The sequence below is a fragment of the Amborella trichopoda genome, chromosome 5 (genome assembly GCF_054954075.1).
Source record: "Amborella trichopoda isolate Santa Cruz 75 chromosome 5, AtrichopodaSantaCruz75HAP2 v2.0, whole genome shotgun sequence".
Taxonomy (NCBI): Eukaryota; Viridiplantae; Streptophyta; class Magnoliopsida; order Amborellales; family Amborellaceae; genus Amborella; species Amborella trichopoda.
In genome coordinates, this window is record NC_142340.1 from 6,037,974 (window position 1) to 6,065,929 (window position 27,956).

Consider the following 27,956-nt stretch of genomic DNA (forward strand, 5'->3'; position numbering starts at 1 on the left):
CCAAAATATCATTATATTACGTAATTTTTGTTTTTTAATAAAAACTTCCATCAATGTTCTGGCCCGAGGCTGGTTACTTGGGTGTGTCCTAATTGACTCATGCAGGTAGTATATATGGCCAAAAAGCCCTAAAAAAAAGAATCATTAAAAATAAAATAAAAATAAAAAATAAAAATGAACAAAAAAAAATAAAATTCCAAATGTGAAATATATATATTACAAAGATTGATTTACAATTGGAGACATGTTAAAAGAATCCAAAAAAAAAAGAGAAAAATACAAAAATGGGGCATATGACCCGAAAAACTCACAAATCATCGACAAAAAAACCCAACTTACATATTAAATACTTATATTTGATTCTACCTTTTGATATAATTTTATAAATTTTTTGTTTTTGATTAACCCGAGTTTTACCTCAGTAGTTGGCTCCAAATGGAGTTGCCCGAGTTTCGGAGCATGACTTGCATAAAAAGTTTTAAAGTTACCGTTACTATGATATTTATGTCAATTTTGTGATTGAATATTTCTTCTTTTGAAGAGAAACGAAAAAAACAAGGTAATAATCTTGGTTTATTAGTTGATCACTAACATTGTGAACTGAAATTCTCCATTATATTGAAAATAAATACAATTGATCATCCTTCCCTACATAATATAAACCCACGCAAAGACAGATGTTTATTTAGCCCTGTTTTTTAAATTCGAATCCGAACATATCATGTCTTTTCCAATGAATAATTTTATGGCACTCTATTTTATTTGACCTCTTCTTTTTTGGTTCTATTTTTTGGGCAGTCTAGAAACAACATACCCACAAGATGAGTGTAGTTGAGATGAAGATGTTGAGATTGATGAGTGGCATGGCAAGAAAGGATAGAAATTCGGTATGAATACAATTGAGGGAATTTAGGTGCGGCTTCAATAGGCTATAAGATGAGGGAAAGTATGTTTAGGTGGGTTAGGCATGTGATATGTAAGCTTAATACAGAACCTATTAGATGGTGCAAGTTGGTTCAACTAGAAGGCTCTAGAAGGGCAATGGGAAGGCCTAAAAAGGCATGAATGGAAGTAGTGAGAAAAGATATGGCGAATTATGGTATTCTTGAGAGTGTGACCCTTGATAGAGTTGAATGACAGAACAAGATTCGTGTAGCCGACCCCAAATAATTGGAATAAGGCTCAGATGATGATACCACATAGCTAATTGATATGTAAAAAATGGTCTCTTATACTATTTTCAAACGCCTATTTTGCAAAAGCGCCCCATATTCCTAACTTGAACACTGTGCCTCATTGGATTTCTAGGGCAAGTTCCTTAATGGTGGAATGCCTCTGCTTAACATGTGGGGTCTAGGTTTTAAGTTTGAACTTGATGTCTAGTTGGAGTCCCACAAGCTTGATATTTTCCTTTAATATGGGGAGCGAAGAAGATAGAAAGGAAAAAGATAGTAAAGGTACCTCTGTTATTTTGCAAATAGGTATTGTATTAATTTATTTCCCGAAAAGAACTAATAATGTAGAGAATTTTGCTTGAGCCGATCGGCTAAATATTCTTAACATCCAATTGATTAGGTCCTATGTCACACCCCAAGAATTTACAATACTGATATTCCTGAGATGTGGCAGTCAAAACATATATATACATCTCTTTTTAGGACAAATTTACAATGACGAATTTTTAAAAAGTAACAAAAGAAAGTTTAAACACAACTTCAATATCTTCCCAAAGTTGATCCTGACGAGCACTCAAATGAAACCGCAGTTATCCTGAAAAATGTTTATCATAGTTTGATGAGTTTGGCTACTCAGTAAGTGATCATCATAATTCTAAAAATAATCATCATTGAAAGATATCAATATTTTCCAAAATGAGATCTATTAACAGAAATGCATCAACAGTTTCACTTTCAATAAATGCATAATTATATATAATCCAAGTAATTGAAATGCTTATAACACTTTTAACGGCAGTGCATAATTCAAAGGATTTCAAAAAATACCCTACTGGAGTCCCAAGTAGGTCACCTATATACCCCATCAGCGTCCTGATGGGTCCACTTAATCCCTATCGGCGTCCCAGATAGGTCCACTTAATCCCTGTAGGTCCACTTATACCTCACCGGCGTACCAGATGAGTCCACTTAATCTCTACCGGCGTCCCAGATAGGTCCACTTATACCTCACCGGCGAACCGGATGAGTCCACTTGCATACTTAAATTATTTCTAAATCTCTTTAAACATTCGAAAGCAGCAATATCATGTACTCAACATATCACTGAAATCATTAATATGAATTTCACTTAAACCATTAATAACAGTCACTCTCTATAACATTTCAACCAATCAAATATTTTGGGCTCAAATTTAGAAAGGTAGCAGTTTGTAACGGCATTCTAGCATAATTGCCAATTTAATATGTAGAGAAAAACTCTTATAGAAATTCAAGAATACATATCACAATTTATGGGATATCAATCCACAAATAAACATTTCACAACAATACTATAATCAATTGCAAAAATGTCAATTTTTAAATAATAAGGCAGTCATTTGCACATGAATTTTACAATGTCTAAATATTCAAAACAGTAGAAAGAAATATCACAATTTTACTAAAAGCAGAAATATCACATTTATTTCTAACAATAGACAAGAAAAATAAATAAATTTATTTTTCATAATTTACAGCATTCAAAATTTCTAACATAGATAAAATATCACAATTTTTATTAAACAGATTATTTTTCAGGAAGATGATGTCACTTACTCACAAATATTTGAGAGGGAGCTTCCGATAAAAATTCGGCTCGAGAGAGGAGTTCACTATGTTTCGACCAAAGAAAAAATCTCAAAAGTTTTCTAAGGTAGGAGTCTTCACCTCTTTGAATTTAAATTCTACTAACATACTATTTTACTTTTTTATTACGTTACAGGTGTGAGCATTAATTTACGCTTTAAACACCTCAAGCTTTTATTACGTTACAGGTGTGAGCGTTAGTTTACGCTTTAAACACCTAAAGCCCACGTCCTTTAGTGGACGTGGCAAGAGCAAGGAAACACAAAGCTTTTAAACGAAAAGCTTTGAAAAGTAGCGATGGTCCCTAAACACCATCATGTTCAAACGAATCAACATGTATTAAAAGTTTATTTATTTATTTTTTTTTGTTTTTTTTTTTTTTTTTGAAAGTTTAGGATTGTTACATCCTACCTACTTGATGTAGTGACGTGCACTATTTTCTTAGCGAAGCCTTTGACAAATCACACTCTAGCCACTAAACCAGGAGGCAACCCTGTATCTGCCGATTCTGCCTTCTGTTAATGAGTATTTCATTTTTATGAATTAAAATTCCAAGCACTTAAAAAAGGAATCAGGAATTGCAAATGCACTTTGTTGTAAGTTCGATGGGTGTGATGTACCCTTTTTGTGGACGACCTAGAATTGAAAAAAAGTAATTTTGATTAATCAGCTTGAACTTCCATGGAGTTGATTACATAGGAAAACTAGTGTTAGCTTGGTTTTGAGGCTGCAATATTCGACCTGAAATTTTGGGATGAAAATAGAACCATGTGAGCTTATGCATTTGACACCAATGGACATTTGATATTGTGGTTCCAACTGCAATTTGTCAATTTCTTTAACTGGCCTTTCTTGACATAATGAAGACAGTTTGTACATTTCAAAGCTATAAGTTGAGGTGCTCTTTTAGATGATTCGTCACACATTTCAGAGGTACTGAATGGATTAACTGTATGCATTATGTACAAATCCTCTGGAAACTAGGGGATATGGGAAATGATTCCACTTTAGTAAAAGGACTGAATAAAACCCTGGCAGGTGGTCACTGGTGCATCCAAATTTTGGTTCCGAAATATGCAACTGTGTGGATCATGATGCGGACCATAGTACCAAACTTATGATGCTGACCATATCATTGAAGTGTTGGTTGTGACTATAATCTGATTATGGTTTCATTATTATACCTGTTAGACTCTATATATTTTCCTTGTGCCTCTTTTACATGGCACCATGCAAGTCATCTTTTCCTTTCCTCAATTTTAAGGTCAATTCTTTCCATGTAAAGTTTAAAACCGGATGTTGTTTTATTTATGTACCTCACATTAGGCTACAATGCATTATGAGGAAATACAACACAAATGTTGGTGCTTCCATTCTAGAAACATATCCTGTTCCCTTAACATGTAGTAGACCAGGCTTTTAGATTAATTTCAACCCTTGTCACTCGAGCCAAAATGGTCATACAACAAGGTGCTGTTCTTTCTAAGGTAGGCACTTCCCACCATCTCTAGAAAGTTCAGAAAATCTATTAAATCTCATGATAAAGTAGCAATTCCATTATTAAGGAGATCGAGTCTAAGTTGATGTAGTTAATGGTTTGCAAAGAAGTAGAAGAATCCAGAAGAATCGGTGTTAGTAAGGGTACAAATACTTGTCCTAGTGCTGTAAGTCATCAAAACAGAAGAAATAGTCATGAACATTATTATTCAGGTGTATTTATTTTTATGCTATTTATTCAAAGGTAATTATGTAGTTTGTGTACCCCTGTCAGTTCTCTGTGTATGTGTAGTCCTTAAAACTTGTTGAGTCGGTTTTGCCAAGTCAACTCGAATCCGCAACTCAACAAGTCTCGTGCTTTATCATGAGACTCAATTGAATCTTCCATTATATATTGTTAAACAAAGAAAATCGGTCTAGTTGACTGACCATGAGTCGAATTATCTTGCGACTAGGTCAAGTCCTGAGCTGATTCTTATTTTCAACCTTTTTGTGTGTGTGTGTTCACGTGGAAGATTAATCCTTTATTTTAATTAATGAAACTTTTGCAAACCATCTCTGAATCTAACAAGATTGATCGGCCAAAAGCTTGAGGACATATTTGACTAGCTTCAGGTAAGATTGGTTTTTGTCAAAAATCTTCCAGCTTTTTAGTCATTTGGGATGGTGTTTGGTATGCCTCTGTGAAGGCAATGGGTTCTTGTTTAACATACAAATGGAAGTTGTGGACTATCCCTATGGTGTGTTTGAAATATAATAGCTATGTGTAGGTAAGAATTTAAGTTATCTCAGAAAAACTATAAACAAAGAAAAAGTGAGAATGGTTCGAATTCATCAAACAGTACAGAGTTTGATAAGGAAACATAATGCGACACCATAAACAATATCCAAGATAAAAGCCATTTGTTAGAACAAATTCAATCACAAGTGATTTTTTCATTTCTTGGAAAACATAGGCTGCTTTTGAGAAACTTAGGTCATAAGAGAGAAAAAGCATCTGCAGTGACTCCCTAGGAATAAAGGAGGTCACATTAAGAGAATAAGTAAGAAAGGGCAGTCCTAGTACTAGTAGTCTGTCAATGCCTTCTTTGCAAATCCATAAGTTCAAATTAGATGGTCAGAACTAAGTGGGTCAATAAATATGAGCTTACCTCGAAGTTTCCTTCTCTTCAATAGCAGCACCATAACCAATAAAGAAACTATGACCAATACTCCTCCAAGAGATGATGCTATTATTACAACCAAAGAAACCTTTTGATGTCTTTTGTGTACGCTCAATTTGCTATCTCCACTCTGATCACATGAATTGGATAAACATAGCCTTGGATTGCCTTCTATACTACATATATAAAGTTTGCAAATCAATCAGTTGGCTAATACCATAAACATATTGATGAGGGAAAGGAAAAATTTGTTGGATTCATAGCTAACCTCAAAAAAAGGGACCCGCTGTTATTCTTATCTAGTAAAGCCCTTGGAACTGGCCCACTTAAGTTGTTGTCCCTTAAATCGCTGCAAATAGAACTCGATGGGCTTAAAAAAATCTTATTTGTTGTTACATTTGATAATCTAGCTAGAGATATGGTATTCGTACTTACAGTGATACCAAGTTAGGTAGATCAGCTAAAAATTCAGGTATTGCACCGTTAAGGCTATTGTTTGCTAAATTCCTGAACAAGCAGAAACCATGAATAAATAAAAAATCTAAATATCTAGGTAAAGAAATTTAATTTCTTTGTATTTTGTACTTATTCTAGTGTAGTTATGTTGTAAATTTACTTTAAGTGTCTGAAATGAAAGAACTGAAAGAATAATTGATTCTCCTTAATAAAATACGAGGGGTAAATCACCCTACATTCGAGTCTAGAAAGGACAAGAATATCCCTCCAGGTAGAATGCAACTAAGACTGATCGCCAACCAAATAATTAAAAATATGTTTACAATGCTTTTAACGAACTTCAAACTTGAGCAGCTAAAGAAGCAATGGCAGACGCACTCGCTAAAGAAGCAGCTCGGCAACACAACTAAATGGAAGTAGTGTGTAAATGGGCAAAATTATAAGCCCCTACCATGCAATCCTTTTTAGTCCGCCATTGTAATTGGGCATTCCCATAAGCCCTACTCACTTCCATCTCCTACTAATCCTTCTTCTTATTTTCGTAGGGCAGGTTTCTTTGTGGTCCTCCTCTCAGGGACCACATTTTTACCGAGGTCCATACTCTATGGACCTCACGGTATTGATGTAACTCACTTGTTATTTAAGGTTAGTTAACTTCCCTACAAAAAAACACAAACTTCAAACTTGAGCGTCCACACATATGATCAACAATTTGTTCACTAAGTACTCATAGTTTTATGTGGTTGGACCACGTGCCCCTCACTTGTGCGGCCCACTAGGTTTCATGTGGAGCCCACGTGGGCCACACGCCCCTCTTGGTGGGATTCCCAAATATTTCCTATTTAAATGGGATTTATTTGTGATATAATATTCTATAAAAAGATTTTGTTAGTTGAAAATATTTCGAAATAATTTTCGTGAAAGATTTAAGGGGATCTAGATTTTGATCATTATTTTATTTTTTAATTATCCATATGTGATAATAGGAAATCTAGAATAATCTAATTACTCTAGATTCTATAGAATGTTTCTAGAAGATAAAGATTACGATGAGACAAAACCTAGATTATTTAGAAGTGGGTATAGGTCAAATCTCAAGAGATAAGGTTCTTAAAGATTCACTCGCGATCATGATGGCTGATCTTGGAGATGAATGGCATGGATTAAATCTTCTTTCACCTCACATATCTCCTAAAAATCCTAGATAATGTTGAACTCCTAGTCTCACTGGAACTCCCTAAGCCCTAGAGGATAAATAAGGGGGATCTCCCCGTCATTCAACGCAACAAATCTCTCCCCTCTCTCTTTCCTCTCCATGTCATTCTCTGTCTCTCATGCTCTCTCTATCTCTCTCTCTCTCTCTCTCTTAAAAGGGGCACGCCATGCTCCCTAATTGCCTAGGGAGGTACACCAGCATAAAGAAGAGAGAACAAGAGGGGGCACACTTGCTCTTAGCTTTAGTTTTAGGTGAGGTGCTAATCATGGCATATGTCGCAAGGTTAAAAACGAGGTTTTTTGTGAAACCCTAATTATAACCTTGACTCTCTTGCCATATAAGTTTAAGAAAGGGAGTCCTTGAAGTGCTTCTCATTTCATATCGGTGGATTCAGTAGGTTTCAGGATCAAAGTGCATCGTTGGAGGTGATTGGATGTGGGATGTGCTATGCCTTAAGGGGGCCAACCCTTGGCAAATGTCAATTAGTCTTCCCATATTTATTTAATATTTTTTTACCGTTGTTCTTGTTTTATTTATTTCATAGAATTGCTAAGTTTGTATTCAGTTTAAATAAATTTCATTTTGGCTGTACGTTATTAAGATCGTAGACCATAGAAAGATCTATTCTATACCATTTGTGACACCTGTAAGCAGAATTTCCATCAATTAATAAAAAACTGATTTTTTTTATTTGAATTTAGAGCCTGAAATTCTACATTGCCAATTCTTCTAATGGGATGGATGAGTTGGATTTAATCATCTCTCATCTCATAGATTTTCTAAAATCCTATTGGTCATGATGAGTCATAATTGGATAGGCATTACCTAAAACGGGATTGAGGCCTCTATAAGGAGGGGGACCCCCTTCATTCTATACACAATTTCCAATCCTCTCTTTCTCTCTTGATTTCTCTCCGTCACACCCCACTCTCACTCTTCTCATCTCTCTTTCTCTCTCTCTCTCTCTCTCTCTCTCTCTCTCTCTCTCTCTCTCTCTCTCTCTCTCTCTCTCTCTCTCTCTCGTTAGGCGGCACACCACCTGTCAAAAAAATGTGGGGTGGCACACCGAACGCTAGTTAGGGTTTTGAAAAGAGAGGGCCAGGCCCAATTCTAAAAAAGGGAGGTGCCTTATGTCATGCCATAATTGTTCTAAAAGTTGTTCCAATAAACCTTAATTGTGTTTTATGCTCTCCATAACCCTTGTTTGAGAGATATTGCTTAAAGAAGCTTCTGAATTCAAAAAATTCAGCAAGACCAATACGATTAGAGTACGTCATCAGTCAGAAAACCAAGAGTGAGGTGTACTGAGTCATATGGGATTGACCCTAGGAACATTTGAGTATATCTTCTCAGTTATTAGCTTTTGTTTTTCAGTCATATTTGCATATTATCTTCAATTTTTAGGATTATTATTTGTATTTAATTTGTTAGTGAAAGCTTCGTATTCATTTCTAGCTTGTGTCTATTCAATTTGTCAGTAGGAGCAAAGGTCCTAAGTTGTATTTAGCGTTTTAATTTTCGTTTATAGCAATGTATTATTACACTTGTAAGTGAAATTCAGATTTATTTTCATTGCCTTGAATTCCACATAGCCACTTCTTTTATTGGTATCAGAGATTTCATATTTAGCATAGTTTGGAAGTTTTTCTTTTATTTTTAAGTCAAGAAATATGGCAGGCAAAAATTTTATGGCTAATCTTACTATGTCTAAAATATTTGAAAGGAGGAACTATGTTAGTGGGTAGAGAAAAATTGGCTATGTCCTCTTCGAGGAGGGACTTAGCCAAATGCTTACTAAGAACCCCCCACCTATATCAAGAGGGAATGTTTATGAAAGACAATCTATACTGGATTCTTATGCTCATTGGAGGCCAAAAACACCCTCGCAAAGGATCTCACCTCATGGCCATGAATGATTTTCATGCCCTCGAGCTCTTGCAGGCTGTAAAAGAAGTTCCTGAGAAACTCAAGGCTGATTATTTAACTCCTTTCCGCACAAGAAAGACACTTGCTATGAAGCAGTATCTGGATGAGGTTGCACATATAAAGCCAGATGAAATTATGCAAGTGTGCCACTTGCTGAATTCTATGCCAAGCTCATGTGAAGCCTTTATTTCAGCCCTCACTGCACAATAGGGTTGGCCCTAGCCCTAACTTGCTCCCCTGAGAGCTGGCTTAGGTCTAGCCATGGCCCTATCATGGCCGGGCTTGGCCTAGACAAGTAAAATTAAATAAAATTAAAGAAGAAAGATTAAAAATAAAGGCCGGGATCGGCCGAACCTTGCCTTGGGGCCACTCGGCCCATTGCCACATCTACTGCACAAGAAAGCACACTAAAGCTGGATGATAAAATCACCAAGCTCAAAGCTAAAGAATAAAGGAGGATGACTCGTGATACTCTTGCTGTGAATGAATCCGTGTACTTTTGGTAAATCTAAAACCCAACTCTAGTTCGTTCAAGAAAAAGAAGGGCAAGGGCAAGAATAAGAATAAGAATAATGAGAATCAAAAGGGGGATAACGTGCCTAAGAAAAAGAGGGACTTAAAGAATAGCCAGTACTATAATGCAAAAAATTGGGGCACATAGCGAAATACTGCAAAGCAACCAAATATGCAAATCCCAAGGGCGATAGGGAGCATGCTTGTGTAGTCCATGAGACTTTGCTAGTGACCCTAAGGAAGAAAGGTCATGGTGTTTTGACTCAGGTCCACTTCAGAAACTTTTAAGCCTGTTGCTCAAGGGGATGAGCATATCTTTATGGGTGGGAACCAGAAAACTGAGATTTTGGGTATTGGAGATTATGTCTTTAAATTGAAAAGTTGAAAGAGCATGGTCCTAAAGCAAACACTTTATACTCTTGGTATGAGGAAAGGTTTGGTTTTGGTCGTGAGATTGGGTACAGTTGGATACTCGATCATTTTTACTGGCAACAAGGCGGAGTTGAAATTTGGGGATGAAATGGTTATGAATGGTCTTCTGGTAGACGGTTTCTTTTCAATTCCAATAAAGAATTCCATTTCTTATGTCTTGTGTTATAATGATGACGATGCATATTATGGGATATGAGATTGGGGCACATAAATCATAAGGGAATGGAGATATTAAAGAAATAAAGATTATTAAAAAATCTAAATGGAGACTTAATTAGAGTTTGTGAATTTTTTGCTAAAGGAAAGATGTAAAGAAATCATTTTGAAAGCTTAGAGAGCTACTGGAATTTTGAAGTTGTCCATGGTAAAAAGATGTACTTTATTACTTTCATTGATGATCACTCCCGTTTAGGCCATGTGTTCATGTTATGGGACAAGTCAGAAGCCCTAGACTGTCTCAAAGAATACAAAGGCAGGGTAAAGACCCAAACAAGCTAGAAAATTAAAGTGCTTAGATACGATAAAGGGTGGATAATGTTCCTTGTAATTATTTAAAGAATTTTGTTTTGAGCGTAGTGTTATATACTAATATACTATGATTTACTCTACTTAGGAAAATGGGGTAGTCGAGAGATAGAATAAGACGTTGGTGGAAATGGTAAGGAGCATGATGGAACATGCTACTTTGTCCCTAGATATATCAGGAGAAATAGTTTTAACCGCGGGTTACATTCTTAACCGGATTCCCACAAAGGCTGTCCCACTAACTCCTCATGAGATTTTCATTGGTTTTGCTCCGTCCCTTGACCACTTGAGAGTGTGTGGATGCTTTGCCCATGTCATAATACCCCACCAAAATAGGACAAAATTAGAACTCAAAATTGTTAAGTCCATCTTCATAGGATACTGGTTTTACCTATCTCATTGTAAGGGGTACTAGTTTTACAATCATGACACAGGGGCTGTCCTAGAAAGTAAGGATGCCCATTTCCTTGAAGAGTTCCTTGAGAGTTATGACACTTGTAAACAAGCTGATTTTTAAGTGATAGTAAATGGCACGAGTCAGTCCCAGGATCTCGAACAACCTCGTCCTAGGAGAAGTAGTGAAATTAGGAGAAAACCTGAATTCTTCACCTAGCTAGGACAATATTAGGAAAGGATTGAAAAAGAATCCCTACATGAACCTTGTTCCTATCAAGAAGCCATAAACTATCATGAAAAGGCACAGTGGGAAGAAGTGATGATTGATGAATTAAACTCAATCAAACAAAATCATGTTTTAGTAGTGAACTTACCTCTTGATAGAAAATCCATCGGATGTACGTGGATCTATTAAAAGGAATTGAATTAAGTGGATCTATTAAAAGGAATTGAATTCGGAAGGGAAATTAGAAAAATACTAAGGTAGATCGGTAGCTAAGGGGTTTACCTTGAAAGAAGGAATAAATTATGACGAGACCTTCTCCCCTGTAGCTAAGTTCCCCTCCAGTAGGATCCTTTAGCAGTCCATTGTGACTTCGAACTCCACCAAATGGATGTTAAGGCTGCATTTCAAAATGGGGAGCTAGAAGAAGAAATTTACATGAAGCAACTAGAGGGCTTCATAGAAAAGGGAAAAGAAAACCTAGTATGTAAACTTGAAAAATCCCTTTACGGCCTTAAAGAAGCATCAAGGAATTGATATGTTAATTTTTAAAAGACCTTATTGAAAGTTGGCTTTGTGCCTAACCAGGAGAATTATGTCAAGGTCAGTAGAAGTGATGTTGTATTTATCTACTTGTATGTGGATGGCATGTTATTTGCCAGTAATTCGATGAGTATCGTATTGGAAACAAAACCTTTATTCTCATAAGATTTCGATATGAAAGATATTCGAGAGGCATCATATATTTTGGGAATCAAGATCCCTAGAAATAGGAGAGAGAGAACATTTAGTTATCTCAAGAGAGCACTATAAGAAAATACTGGAAATATTTGAAATGAATAATTGTCGACCCATATTAACCCCCCATTGATGGCAAGACCAAGTTAAATCTATACTTGTGTCCCATAAGTTCAGAAGAAAAAGAGGACATGCAAAGAATCCTGTACAGAAGTGTAGTTGGGTCATTAATGTAAGCTATCTTAGGGACAAGACCAGACTTATCAGTTGCAATGAGTGTGATTAGCAGGTTCCAGAGTATTTTGGGCATGGACCACTAGAAGGCAATTTAAAAGGTTCTGTGAAATTCAAAGGGAATGGTTCTTCATATATTCACCTATGGAAGATGCTCAAACATACAAACACAAGGATATTCAGACATAGACTATCAGGGCGATCTAGATGAGATGAAGTCCACATCTGGGGTGTATCTTCATACATGTCAATGGAGTTGTTTGCTAGTAATCTAAGAAACAGGATGTTGTTGCACTCTTGACTATGGAATCAGAGTATGTAGCTTATTGTATAGTAGAAAAAGAAGTAGTTTGGTTGAAGAAGTGATCTAATAAAGCGCCCATTTGTAAGAATCACCGTAGATTTGATCTAATAAAGCGCCCATGTGTAAGAATCATCAGTGACAACCAAGCGGCGGTTTGTGTGGCCAAAGATCCATAATTTCATAAGAAATCAAGGCATATTAAGGCAGACTACTACGACATTCACTACGAGATCCTAGCAGGAGAGATCGAGGTTGTTTATCCCCTGACAGAGGCTTTGTTAACAGATCCTTTGACAAAAGGATTGGTGGCAAATGTATTTGCCAAGCATGTACATGGGATGGGCTTGAAAGAAATTCAGAGGGAGTGATTGCATAGCGTTTAAAGGCTAAGTCGGAGATTTTGGGGTTTTGTGGCCTTTAGACTGCGAAAGCTTTTAAAAAGTGGATTGTACACTTTTGTGAGAGTGTGTGTTGGTTGAGTGACCAAGGGTTTGATGGTGTATGCCCATGGTCATATCTAAAACCCTAGCCCCTTGTGCATGGGGCACTACCGAAAAGGGTTTACAGAGGGACATCCCTTGTTGAGGTTGGAGAGATACCCAGGGATGGATTGTAGGCCAGGAGAGCTGTGTGGTCTCCATTGTGTAGATGTAGGTTTGTGAGAGCGAGGGCTAAATCCTCAATAAACTTCCGCACGATATGTACACATGTCAGCCACTCTACCTCGAAGCAACCCTAAAAAGGGGATACATATACATGTTCATGAAGAGTCCTTTTTGCACTATAGTAATATATGCTTGACTTGCTCTTAAGGGGGGGACATGAATCCATATTTCTGAACTATGGTTCTACTGTTTGTTGGGCAGCTTTGATGAGCCAATCATGAATCCCTATATGAGACTGTGGGTCATGGGTCTCGTTGGGTTGGTTTGAGAAGGCAGTCTTGGATCATAGTTCTTGGGTCAAGTGGAATGCCCTGATAGTCACTTATCTTGACCCACTAGTACCAACCCAGTTCTAGGTATTTTATTTTCAATGTTAAAAATATGTTCGTGAACTTTAGAAGTTTTTCGCAATTTTTGAAATTAATTCCAGCAGTTAAATACTGAAAAGGGTGTTTCTAAAATTTTAATTATGTGGAGGGGAACATGTGGGGCCCTTGGATCTAGCCCCACATGTGTACAACAACCCATGGGTGGGGCATGGTGCCACACCTCACACATGAGGTGGCACGCCCCCCTCTGTATTTTTTTCATATTATTTTTTGTTTAAAAATATTGGGTAGTTAAATGAAATAACTTTTGAAAGGTTATTGTGTCCTTATTTTGTGGGAGGTGGTTTTTGATAACTTGTTTGACCAAAATATTTTATTGTTAGACTTCGTACAATTTGAAAAGAGATAAAAGGAGGTTCTAGAAGGTTATGGATTGTTCTTATCTAGACTGACTAGAAGTGGATATGGGTCACATATTCAAGGGATAAGGTTATTAATATTCCTCCTTAAATAATGATAGTTGATTTATGTGATGGATGAGTCAAATTTAATTCTCAGGGATAAGGTTCGTAATACTCCTCCTTAAATCATGATAGCTGATTTATGAGATGCATGAGTCAAACTTAATTCTCTCTCGCATCACAGATTTCCTAAAATCCTAGTGGTTCTGACGAGTCATAATTGGAGAAGTAATACCGAGGGGGGGGGGGGGTTGAGGCCTATGTAAGGAGGGGATGCCCTTCATTCTCTACACAATTCCCAAGCCTCTATCTCTCTTGATTTCTCTCTCCTCCATATCCCACTCTCCTCTTTCATCTCATCTCTCTAGCTCTCTCTCTTCTCTTTCTCTAGGTGGCAAGCCACCCATAAGAACAAGGGGGCGGTACGCATGCCCAGTCCTAGAAAAAGGTGGTGTCTTGTGGCATATGCCTTAATTGTTTTAAAAGGGGTGCCATTAAACCCTAAATGTATTTTATGCTCTCTAAAACCTAGTTTGAGAGTTATTGCCTAAGGAAGGTTCCTAGCTCAGAAAATTCAGCAAGACCGATAGGATTAGAGTGCGCCATCAGTAAGAAAATTGGGTGTGGTGTACTAAATTCTATGGGGGTGACCCTAGGCATATTCGAGCAAGTCTTCCCAGCTGTTAGCTTTTATTTTTCATTCATATTTGCATATTTTCTTGAATTCTCAGGAACATTATTTGTACCAAATTTGTTAATGGAAATTTGGTATTCATTCCTAGATTGTGTCTATTCAATTTGGCAAAAAAGCAAAGGTCCTAGGTTGCATTTAGGGTTTTAATTGTCATTTACAACAGTGTATTGTGGCACTTGTAAGTGGAATTCAAATTTATTTTCATTGCCTTGAGTTTCACATTGCTACTTCTTTAGGAACCTCAAATATTGAGATTTGATCATGAATTTATACTTGACTAGCTAGGAACAAAAATAGTGAATACCAATCATAATTAGTGTCAGAAAAATAAAGTAGAAAGCCCAAAAACCTTAAGAAGACACAAGACACTTAGTTCAGCTCATAGCGACTGCGTCTGAAGGCATGAAAAATAAGATTGTGAGAGTTACATCACTAATCTTGGGGCATAAAAGTAACTTTCTACTCCTTCCCTGTCCAACATCCATTTTAAACAACTCTCCCAAGCAGCCACACCACCGATTACTCATCTCTTTCGTACTGCTAAACAGCTACCTTTGAGTACTAGACATCGAGGCATGGGCAATGAGAAATTAACTTTTTTTAAAAGGAGATACGGTCCAAAACCTCATTGGGAAATTCTTCTCTACAAGAAAGCAGTATGTCTCGCAACTAGAGTCACCATCACATTGTTTCTATCCATCTGAAGCTGCGCTTGTCTCTTTTTTGAGTGCCCCACCTTTATGCAAGTAACCCCTACCTCTCTATTAGAAACCCCCTTTTCCCACTTGGTGATCTCAACTAGAGCACACATTTCTTCTCTCATCTCTTATTTGTATGGAAACAATCTGAAGGGATGCACGTTGAAACTAGAGAGGATACACGCCATCTCTAGGTTCCCAATGTGATGGGATCTAGCTTATTAAAAATAATCAAACCAAATCCCTTTCAATAAGGTAGTTCTTGGAAGCGGTGGTTTTGTCTATCACTGCCTCCAACAACCTCCACCTTGATCAAAATCACCATCTCCTTCCTATTGCTAAGCTATTGAGCACAAGTTGTTAGAGATGCGATAAGAATGAGAAGCTTACTCTCTCATAAAGGGTTACTGCCCCGAATATCTCTAAGTAGGAGGTACTAGTACACTGCTTTTCTCCATAGGAGACACTTCTTTTTCTCAACCGGCCCTGCCTCTATGTGTTGGATGCCCCTCTCTCTCCCTAGAATGCACGTTTATATATATATATATATATATGTGTGTGAGAGAAAGAGAGAGAGAGAAAGAGAGCAAGAGAGAGATTTGGAGGAGCCACCCATGAAACTCCCCTTTCTCAGCAAATCTGTAGGACACTCGCCTTTGACAAGACGGACCTCACCTCGCCTGAAAAATGGCAATCATTTCCCATTTGGCCTTTTCTAATAGAAAGAGGGGCAAATTGGTTATTGCCCCTCTAGAAAGCCCCAAGTGACGGGGAATAAAGGCATGCTATTGTGTAGTATGATGATAGCTTGAAATGTCTAAATTTAGTTAATTATAAAACATACTATATATAATTCAGTGAGCAATAGAAAGTTTTAATAATGATGAATTTTAATAGGAGTCAATAGTAGTGCTTTCTTAAAATAAATTTTGTAGTTCCTTTTGTAAGGAGATGGCTTGAAACAATTCAGTTCTTTGATCATAAAGATGAATTCAAACAATTTACTTATTTGATTCAGGAGATTTTATTATGTCAGAGTGCTACTCACAGTATTTGGATTTCTTGGAGGTTTCCTAGAGCTCTTAATATTTCCCCCATCAATTCATAGCCTTTAAGGTTCCTGCAAAATGATTAAATGGTTAAGACCCTGGTTGGTGTTTTGGCTTTGTTTGAGGGGCCCATATCCAAATTTGGGATTTTGGATTAGAATCCATGGAAACTTATCTATTTAAAATAAAAAATATAAATTTACAAACTCAGATGATATGGACATTACTTTATAGACAAAATTGAGTCAAATTTCATATTCAAATCTAGAGAGCATGCCCACACATATAAGCACATGGAGGGGACAGAGTCATACAGGAATCATGCTAACCATATGATCGATGTGACCATCTACCCATTCAGATCGACCAATGAGCCACTCTTATGGTATGTTCCTTTTCTTTTCACTGTATTGTCAATTTTGTTAATCTCTTCCAAGTTTTTTTCTTTTTTTTTTTGGATAGATCTTACATCTAAATAAAGATGATTTGAAACTTTTTGGTGAAAATAAAAATCCAAAAAATGTTCTACTCCCTAAGGAGTAGACTTCCATTTAAAACCCCACCTAGGATTAATTTTAGGACCCTAATGTTTGGGGATATAACCTCTTTAAAACATAGATTAATTTAAACTGAAACAGAATTCCTAATTGCACCCTCTAAGCACAAGAAAAAAGTAATTGAATAGAAACTGGCTTACTTTTGGAGGGTGAGATCTAAGTGTTAGAAAAGTCATTTTTTTTTTTTGAGAATAATCATGTAGTGATTCTAAGGAAGTTACTTTGATTGAAAACTCCTCCCAAATAGGTCATCGGGGAGAGTTGAAGTAAACTATGCTTTCAAGGGAGCAGTAGTATGATCAAAACAAAAAATTCCCCCTAATTAGTTGTTTATCCCTTGGCCTAATTTCTAGAGTTGTAGGCACTTAATATGCGCACACGCATGCGCAGAGAGAGAGAGAGAGAGAGAGAGAGAGAGAGAGAGAGATTACTTATACTAAATACTGAGTGATGTAAGGTAATTTGAAGAACATCAAAAACAAGATTATCATGCCAAACACAGGAGAAACGTGGCTTTTCTCCTCACGCCAAGCTAGGGTTCCGAATGTCCAAATTTTTATTTCTCTTTCAATTTCTGAAAATCCCGTAGAATAACCCCCTCTTATATATTATAATTTAATGTTCAAAGATATTAAATGTCCATACAATAATTATAATGACTTAAAATGTCCATACAATAATTAAAATGATCCAAAAAAATCAAAATTTAAACACATAGTTTGTAATAACAATTTTATCCTTGTGAATAGTAACCGGTGAATAGGATCCTATGAATAGTACCCCATGACTAGTAACCAATGAATATTATATAAAAATATAAAAAAAATCTGAGAATCCCCTAAAGATTTAAAAACCCTAAAAATAAACTCTAAAATTAAAATTAAAATATCCACCTTTGAAATTGAACAAATATAAAAAATAAGAATAATTTTTTCATGTATCACTGAGGTCAAAGAATGTACACTTACAAGGAAATGATTCTTGGAAATGGTGCATTGCTGCAACTTAACACATCCCAACTGTATCCTTTAGGAAGGCACGGGTCTCCTAACCAACCCTTCAATGCATATTCTCTCTTGATGTCCATTAGAGCATCAACTACATGGTGTCAAAAAATTTAATCAACTAATTTTTTTCTCAATAAGAAAAACATGCAAAAATCATGTGGCCCTAGAGTACACCATGATTTGAAGATGCAGTATATTGCAAGGGCCAGTTTGGAGCAACCATTTTTTTTTCCTTTTAAATTTAAGGGATGCAGATATAACAGGTCCTTTTCATGAAAACAAGGCCGAAAAAGGGACTTCCTCAAAGTTAGCTAGAGCATCCCTTTGTATGCTTTCATGTAAATGAACAGGTTGCATGGTGCAAAGAAAGTGGGACCTGCCAATGTGCGCAGCCATTTATCAATGGCTCCAAACAGCAGACTAAGTCGACACCATCCTGCCGATTGATCCAATGATGGGCAAGGTGCTTCAACTGAAGCAACGGTGGCTAGCCGCACCTGAACATTCCTCCTCATTATCATGAATATCATCGTTCAAGTGGATTTAAGTTTAGGACCGAGCACTATTAAGGGTCATGTATGACAATTGTAGATTAGAGAAATGGAGTTACTGGTGAGTAAGTGATAAAAGGGGGTATTGTTCATGAATGAGGGACAAAGGGACATTTTCCAAAGTAGAGGAGATATTTACTTTCCCTTTTAAGCAGAGACGAGAAATGGGGTTTATGCTGAATAGCTAGAGCAGACAAAACAACTATATATCAGGACAGAGAAATAAAATGACCCCTTTTTTAAGTAATTGGCACTGTTTTGCACACCGTTCCGGTCAGCCCAGACCTGGCCACTGGCCGTGGCCGGTTTTGGTGGTCAACCGGCTCAACCACCCTTATTTTAAATTAAATTAAAAAAAATTGAAAAAAATAAGAAATTTGTTTGTAATAGATTTGTTAATGTTTTCTATTGTTTCAAAAAAGATTGGGAAGTATTTTGGGCATGAATATTTATTTATACATTTTTCCATTTTTTTTGGATTATTTCTAAAATGCCCCAGGCTGCGAATTGATTTTTCAAAATCTATTGTTTTACTACTTTTTTAATCTCATTTGGATGTATTTCGTTTAATTATAATTTAAACATACTTTTCATAGTTTTTGGGATCTTTCGAGATTTTTTTTAGAATTTTTTCAACCCTTTTTAGCCCGGTTGGGGCCGACCTTTTTGGGGCTGGCTACTGGACCGGTTCCGGACCAGGCCCATGGCCGGGTAGTGCAATCGAACATTGGTAATTGGTGTCGCCTACTGACTCATCATAGTTGGAGGTGGGGTCAAAACTCTTGGTGAAAAAATACCGGACCAGGACTCAAACTCACCATGGTTTCTTTTCGTCAGGATCCAGCTGACTTTGGTCAGCATGAGCCTGAGTCAATGGTTTCAAAGCACTAATGGGTACTACGACGGGGATGATATGTGTGAGACAGAGAGAGTACCATCTTGTTGGTAAGTTGCCAGCAGGGAGAGTGAAAAGACACTATACAGCTCGAACGCATTGAGAATTGGAGGATGGGTGGATCTTCTTGTCTTGTTGATGGATACGCTAAGGCCATTCCTCACTGTATGAATACGGGTTGTGTAAATGCTTATCGTTGTCAAGTACCCTGGATTCACAGGTTTGGCATTCCATGGGTCGTCCTTGCTCCAATATCCATCATCGATGAATATGTTGAATTCTCTCAACTCTGTCTTATTTAGTACTTCTAACTCTGAGAAATGGAAGGCGAAGTAAAAGGCCCCATTGTACAACTGTTCTGCTGTCCAACGGAAATATATGCTCGCATTCAGATCAGAGGGACGAACAGCAGTTTGCATTACTGAGGATGGCGGTTGGAAGTTATTGGGAGACACAGAATTAGAACTATAAATAGGAAACTGATCTTTTAGATGCAGGGTCTGCCAGCAGCGGTCGTACAGGTCCTTCTCATACCTGCATGTGTAGTTTATCTTTGTTAAAGCTGGGGGCATTTGATCGATAAAATGAGTATCTTTTCTTCTTCTCCATTTTTTATTTTTTTTCTTATCTTTTTATTTTTAATATTTAATTTATATTTCAGGTAGATGATCATGGAATTCAAACCTAGATTGTGCCAGAATCTTGGATGGAAAAAATGGTTCTCTTCATTTTGAATGAAACTCTTGCAACTGAAGGGAAAGTATGTTATGCCACATATAAACTGAGTACCCTACGCAATAGAAATGAATCCTTCTTCCGCTCAAGTCTGCCATTGTCAGCTTCAGCAAAATTACAATTCATCTCCTCCTTTCATATGACATACTATCATTATGCTTCAAGTAAATTATACAATCGCGAAACAAGATTGTATGTTTCGTGATTGTGTAATCTGTTGCATGTACCTTATGGCCTTTCTCTTGTCTAACTTTTTTAGCATAATTCATTACCTGATTGTTGCCGTTTCATTGGGCGCCCCCAGGTCCCACCGATAGAAAGTCGTCAAGTAAGTGGAACCACTATCAAAGGAATATGATGAGTACATACTGGTTTCCAGTGGCCGAAGCTCAAGAGCCGATATGAAAGGCGTGCCGAAGCCAATATTCACTAGGCATACTGCTATGGATTCCGTCCTCGCTGTGCTCAAAATCTCTACACTAAGTTGTTGCCTAGGGTCATTCACTTTTATTGTGGCCCAGGGGTTGATACCCAAGTAAAGATAGAACTGTGGATTTGTATTTATATGGTCATAGTTCCCATACATGAACCAGGCTCTGATTAAATACAAACTGTTCTTAGAAACAGGGAATATATTGTAACAGTTCCTTTTTCCCACTGGGAACGACCGTACCGTCTGAAACTGCCTTGGAAGAGATGTGTTGTTGAAATTGGGATCCACATTTTTAGGCATTCCGGCGTCAACATAAATCGTATCGTTAGTATAGTGGATGCCAGTAAGGTCATCTTCATAATCATCCTCTGAGCTCCCACAATCTATGCTTATGAACCCTGCAAAAGAAGATTCCCCCTCATGCTATAAAAAAACGGACACGTGTCTGGTGGTCTCACTATATGCCGACAATTGGTGGTCACGGACATGCATGTCGACACTTCTTGAAACGCATACGACTGTCTAATGGTATTTCTTTGTTTAGAATGTCACTCCTCAATGAATAATCTTTTTTTTTAAAAAACAATAAAAAGGAAGAATGTTTTTAAAACAAGTGTCTTAGAAAAATAAAAGTAGTTAAGGCAAAAAGTAAAAGTAGTTGAGGGTGTGAGTGGTGTGATTATATAATTTTATATTAATATATTAGGACCATGTTCAATAGCCATGCCGTAAGGGTGCTTAATTTTGAATTAATAATTAATTAATAGTTCATAGATTTTTTGCGTGTTCCTACTAAGTCTTATATGCATTGTTCCTACTAAATCCGTGGCGGTCAAAAAAATATATGGCGTCTAATATTTTCCAATGGGAGTTTTTTTTATTTTTATTTTTATTTTTTATTTTTATTTTACAGGTACGAGTTTAAGAGAGGAGTGGTCACATGTCAAAATGTTTTGTATAACAAAAAAAAATAATTAAAAGTGTAGAGGCGTGATATCGTCATTGGTGCCATCTCAGCCTTTCATTCTAAATGGATGGTTGGATAAAGAGAAATATATAAGTTTGATATAGTAAGGAATTATAGAAAGCTTGCGCATAAAGGAAAAGCCCCTTATCAAATTATGTACACATAGGTCACCCAATACTTTTTTATTAACTCTATAAACTTTTTTTTTTTTTGTTGGGCATTGATACCCTTCTTAACCAAAAGATAAAAATAAAATTTAAGTCCGGTTCAATCCTTGGAGGGCTGGCCTAAACTCGACCGCAAGAAATTTCCCCAAGGTCGAACGGGCCTTAAAATATTTATTTATTTTTTACTTGGGGGCATTTTTTTATACAAAATGTCCTAAAAATTTCACCTGGATGTCAATGCAAAACAAAAAAAAAAGTAAACAATGTTTATAGTGTGAATAAAAAAAGTATCGAGGGGTATATGTGCAGAAATTCAAGGCAAGGGGATTTATGTAATTTTCCAATAAATTTACTCCCCATTCTTCTTCTTACTTCTATTTGCTAAGTCTCGTATTGGTAATTCACAAATCTAATGGGAAATACGATAAGAGTTTGCACTGAAAAGAAAAGAAAGCTTTTTGAGGTATCACTCTCCAAAATGTTATGTTATGGGGCATTTTCTGATGTTTATTTATTAACCTTGTGATTGATAATTAAAATCTTAATTTTCAACAGATAGACCATCCGGAGTTCTTGTTAGAGCACGAACTTATTTGAAACATTTTTTTTTATTTCTAAATAATTCATTTTAGATTGAACTCAGGGAACTAAGGGATGAGCAAATATGTTGTAAGAGTCAGTAAAATCCTAATGAAAGGGGTTGGGTTGTAGTGCTAGCACCCTCATACCTAGTTACAATGTTGTGGTTTTCAATCCTGCTGATGCCGCCTATTGATACCTTCAAAAAGTCAACTCTTTAATCTAGTTTAAAAAACGGGTCTACTGATACCACATACTAATAATACTTTTAAAAAACCAACCCCCTAATCTTTCTGAAAAAAAATTGGTAGGGGTCTGCTTTCCCCATTGAATTACCCAAAAAAAGAAAGAGAGAGAGTAAAATCCTCCTGACCTTGTCTGTTTGAGAGAGTGGTCAGTGTGTTCCTTAATTCTATATGTTAGTGTCCTCCACAGTCCTCTCTCTCTCAAATCGCCGTTTTCTTGTATTGTTTTTTCATATTTATGTTCTTGTCTCTCTCTCAACAAATTTCATAGATACATATTTGTGGAATGCACTTGCTTTTCGAGCTAATGCTAATCCTCTGGCTCCAAGCTGACTAGGGCAACTCCGAATCTGCTCGGATAATTCCGAATCGGCTCGCCCTTTTAAAACTTTGCACTAGCTTGTGCCAATGAAATTATAAATTTGTGATTATGTTACATACAAAATTAGTTTCATTGAGCTGTACACCAAAAAAAAAAAAAACGAAAGTATCCATGCATTCCTTATTTTTGGTTTTCATATCTCAATAGACCAAAAGATTCAAAATATATCTCCTAACCCTTATTAACTTTACCCACTTTTAACTATTTTTTTAGTCTTAACAAATATAAAAAAGATATACTTATTTTAAACCCTTCATTTCTTTAGGTGATATATTCCCTCCAAATTCCTCTCTTTCTCTCTCTTCCTTGAGATTCTCTCAAATCCCTTCTCTCTCTCTCCATTTTCTCCCACTTTCTCTCTCCAGGTCTCTTGCTCTCTCTATCCTGTGTTTCCCCAAATCTCTCTATCTCACACCAACCCCTCTTTATCACTCCTTGTGTTTCACAACCAACCTCTCTCTCTCTCCATGTTTTCCAAATAACCTCTCTCTCTCTTTCTCTCTCTCTCTCTGGGTTTCCCAACCCTTTTTTGTCCATGTGTTTCCCAACCAATCTCTATCTCTCTCTCTGTTTTCTAACCCCTCTCTATCTCTCCCTGTGTTTCCCAACCAACCTCTCTCTCTCTCTCCATGTTTCCCAAATAACCTTTCTCTCTCTCTCTGTGTATTTTTCCTAACCCCTCTCTATCTCTCCCTGTGTTTCCCAACCAACCTCGCTCTCTCTCCATGTTTCCCAAATAACCTCTCTCTCTCTCTCTCCCCGTATTTCCCAACCCTTTTCTCTCCATGTGTTTGCCAACCAACCTCTATCTCTCTCTCTCTCTCTCTCTCTTTCCCAACCCCTCTCTCTCCTTGTGTTTCCCCAACCAACCTCTTTTTCTGTGATTGTCCCAACCCTTCTCTCTACCAATTATTGACGCACATTGTTTAAGGTGTCAGCAATGTCCTCAAAAGGTTTGTCATAAGTTAAGCCTATCACCAAGGTATTGAGTAATGGATAGAGAGAGAGAGGTTGGAAAACACGAAGAGAGAGAGATGGGGTGGGGCACAAGGAGAGCGAGAGAGGGATTTGGAGAAACATGGGGGAGAGAGATAGTGAGAGACACGAGGGAGAGAAAGAGAAAATGGGGAAATAGAGAGAGAGAAGGGGTTTGGGGAAAGTCATAGAGAGAGATTTAGGAGAAAATCATGTGAAAAGAGAGAAAAGATAGAGTTTAGAAATGATGTCTTTTTATATTTGTTTGAAGTAAAAAAAAAGGGTTTAAAAGGGATAAAAGTTAGCTCAAAGGGATAGAAGATATAAAACTTAGAATTTCTATGACCCAAGATATGTTTTGAAACCTTGAGTTTATTAAGATATAAAACTTAAAAATAGAAAGTATGGAGATATTTTCCCTAAAACGAACTTCCCCATATACAAATAGCTGTGTAGTTTGAATAGATACATACCTCCTTGGCCTTGCCCATGAACTGTGACTATAAAACATAGTACTCCCATGATTTGTAAAGATAAAGTTGCTCCCCTGCTCACCACCATTTTTCTAAAGGTATCGTCCCTTTCAAGAAACTAGTTTTATCAATATATAATGAGCCAAGAATGGATTGCTCAGGAATAATGATATCTTACAAAATATGGACGTGGCTTTCAGGCATAAATGGTATTTAGTCATTTTTGCTAATCATCACTAAATAACAAACTAGAATTGCTTACAAAGACACATTTTATCTTTTATACATAAAGGTCACAATCAGTCATACTTATTAAATTTCAACTTGGATAGCTTAGGGTGAGTCACAAAGTCTGTGAATTTTTTTTAGAACTTTATGTTTATTCAATGACACTCTTGCAACTACCCACTTTGAAATTTAAGTGACAAGAATGATTGTGACCTCTATATACAACAGATAAATGATCTTTTTATAGACAATCCCTGATAAAATTCAGCTTTAAAAAATGATTAATTGATATTTATCATTTTAAAATTAAGGGAAAAAGATGTAATTGGTCTGGAATGGGCTTGAGGCAGAGGTGGTTTGTGCCAAAATGTGACGTTCTAAATTCCAATTCCCGCTAGGTCCCATGTTACTATCTAAGATCAATTTAAAGAAAAAATTAAATGAAAAAATTATTTTGGAGCTCAAAGAATGCTCCAATTCAATTTACCCTCCAAAAAGATCCATTGAATGTTCATCAAATCCAATATTTTAAGTTAAAACTGGTCTTCTTTTTATCTTTGTTTGAAATTGTTCATGAACCAAATGTGATACAAGGAGCACAAAATCACTTTTAGCCAATAGATGAAAGTGCATCACAATATTCGATATATAATTTATTATTGACTTTGTGCCCAAACAGTAATAAATCCTCAACTACTTGATTTGAAATATAACGGTCACCGATGATTGTAACTTTCTTGTATAATAGATAAATGGTTTCATTGTAAACATTTCCTTAGAAATTTCGTATCAAAATTTACCAAACTATACCTAAACCATCAACTATTTAATATTTTAAATATTTACCAAAACAAACCTAAAATTTCAACTGTTCTAACTTGTGATTACGTATCTTTTGACAAGGAATTGGAAATTCTATAAAAACAACAAAGCTCATTTTGAAATTGTATAAAAAAACACCTGAGATGTTAAAATTTTTTGTGTGCCTTAATAAAATTTCCTCGTAAAGATCGACTTATCTAGGTAATCTCCACAGTAAAAACGAAGCACTGAGCTCCTTTGGTTAATTATGTGACTTTAGGCGTGTATTGATACTCCATTTAAAACACCATTTTTTCAAAAAATGTCCGAGTTTTTTAAATTTGTTAAGAATTCCTAGTTTTTCAAAAGATTTGTGAAAAATTACAGTTTTTTAGTGGGACTGATATAAATCCGTATTTTATCTTTTTACAAACTTCTCCCTTATAACTTTATTTCTCCATTAACTTAATATTATTAAATTTTAGTTGAAAGATAAGTGTATTAACAATGGGACTAAATTAAAAAACTTAATTTTAAAAAAAAAAATTGAAAATTTTTATTAATAAGTTTCCTTTAAAAAAGTGTACGAATAAATACAAGCAATATATTTTCCAGAAAATAAGATATCAGAACTAGTACTCAAAACAACTGATTGGGTGGATTAGTTGGTCTTTGCCCGATCCGATTAGTTCGACCGATTCCGACTAGATCGGTTGATTAGTGCCCCAAATTTTTTGAAAAATACAATATTGGTAAAAAATCCCAAAAAATTGTAAAAAATATTTAAAATTTACATGTATTGTTATTTTATATCACATAAAAAAAGGAAAAAAATAAATATTATAAGCATAATTGGGTTTCGGAGAACATGATTAGGAACCTGAAGCAATACTTTTTCAGTGATCAATATATAATTAAAATATATTAATATTGTATATTATTTATAATATGTAATCAATATATATTATATAATATAAATTACATTAATAAAATAAATTACATTACTAAAATAAATATATAAATTATATTAATAAAATAAATATAAAATAGAATATGATATAATATTGTAAAATAGTATCGTATTTCATCTGAAGACCATTTTTTTTTTTTTTTTGGTATTTTGGAATTTAATAAAAAATGGGTGTGGTCTGTATAAGGTTGCAACCTTAAACAATCCAATCAAGGCGCACCTCCAAATTTTATCATAACATGTAATTTTGGTGTAAAATATTCTTAAGATTATCTGAAAATCTAATTTCATTTCTAATTATAAAATTTTGAACTCCAAAAATGTAAGTAGATATATAAGCACATGAAAATCTTGAAAATAGACAATCTAGAAATGTGTTGCAAGATGCACTCTGGAACGTAAAATCTCTTCTTTTTTTTTTCATATTCATACCTCTCGATGTCGAGATGATCAATTAGAGGGTTTTCAACATTAAAACAACATTTTTTGGCGGATTTTTGAGGTGCATATTTAATTCTACATTTTAAGGTTGCAACCTTATGTAAACATTTTCCCTTAAAAATATAGGTGAAATAGAAATGTGTTCAACTTTAATAAATTTCCATATCTCTCTCTCTTTCTCTCTCTCTCTCTCTCTCTCTCTCTCTCTCATATATGTGTCTATATGTATATCTATGTGCCTCTAGGGGGGTTGGTGATGTCGGTATTAGATTGAAGATCAAATCAGATAAACAGTGAATAAATTTTATTTCCTCCCGAATTGAGGGACTTACGGGCTTGGCCCCTTGTCGTGCCTAACTAACTTTGGTGCGTATGAGTCGATTTGCCCAAAGCAGCAAACCCTCCAGTTAGCACATGAAAAAATTGTAATAATACATAAATTTTAAGTAGAGAAATAGAAGGATAGGGGGAAAAAAAAGGAGAAATATATAAAAAATATAACAAGGACAGCTTTGTAGACTCTGCATTGTGGCACTACACTTATCGGTCGATTTTTAGAACAAATCGCCGATTAGTGTCGATTCGTACCGATTAGTCTAATTAGCCGGCCGATTAGTGCACTGAAAAAATTTCTTGCATACATGACCGTTGGAATTGGGCCAGATTGGGTTCGGCCAGTGACCGATCCCGAGTCAGTCGGCCGATTTTGCAAAAATAGGCTGATCATTTAAACACTGATCAAAACAATCATATATATCAAAATAATATGTAGAGTTAGAAGAAAAGTATAGCAACGAACAAAAAAAAAAATTTCTTTAAGCCTAGAGTATCCTTATAAGGAGCAAGATAGAAATTCGATGATACTAAAGATTTAGGCGGATGAAAATTCAGCATGAGATTTGCAGTTGCTTGAGCATTTTGTTGCTTTCTTCATGCATAGTGAAGTGATTTTATATTTTTATTTTTTGTCTTTTCATTTCATTGGTGTATACAATACAGTATTTTGGATGGACCACTATTTTACATATTAGGGTCTTTGTTTTTAGTTTTAGTTAACTGCAATCCTTTACTGAAGGTCTATTTTGTTTTTTTATATTTTTCAAACAATAATCTATACCTTGGTTTACAATTCTTGTTATTTACTAATGTAGTTCTATATATTTAATATTATTCCTGTTTCATTTTATGCTTCTAATAAATATATGATGTGTTTTGTATTACAACAATAGA

The 27,956-nt window shown here is 35.8% G+C and overlaps 1 protein-coding gene across 42 annotated transcripts in view; it reads right to left on the reverse strand.

Annotated features, from left to right (window-relative positions):
- Positions 1-1,469: 1,469 nt before the first annotated feature.
- LOC105421949 (putative leucine-rich repeat receptor-like protein kinase At2g19210) overlaps positions 1,470-27,956 on the reverse strand; it is a 34,308-nt gene continuing 7,821 nt past the window's right edge. For 3 of the 42 annotated variants that reach the window (XM_088867186.1, XM_088867187.1, XM_088867190.1), the window contains 8 exons: positions 24,287-24,393; positions 20,338-20,896; positions 19,371-19,864; positions 17,846-17,975; positions 16,320-16,391; positions 5,897-5,968; positions 5,730-5,810; positions 5,201-5,637 (listed from right to left, as the gene is read on the reverse strand). In XM_088867186.1, the coding sequence (XP_088723312.1) occupies positions 5,403-5,637; positions 5,730-5,810; positions 5,897-5,968; positions 16,320-16,391; positions 17,846-17,975; positions 19,371-19,864; positions 20,338-20,896; positions 24,287-24,374 (1,731 nt within the window). In that variant the 5' untranslated portion in view covers positions 24,375-24,393 and the 3' untranslated portion in view covers positions 5,201-5,402. Of the gene's footprint in view, positions 1,771-5,200; positions 5,638-5,729; positions 5,811-5,896; positions 5,969-16,319; positions 16,392-17,845; positions 17,976-19,370; positions 19,865-20,337; positions 20,897-22,360; positions 22,411-24,286; positions 24,405-27,058; positions 27,128-27,956 lie in introns of those variants that run through there. The other 39 variants (XR_016055763.1, XR_016055764.1, XR_016055760.1 and 36 more) reach the window with 26 other exon arrangements.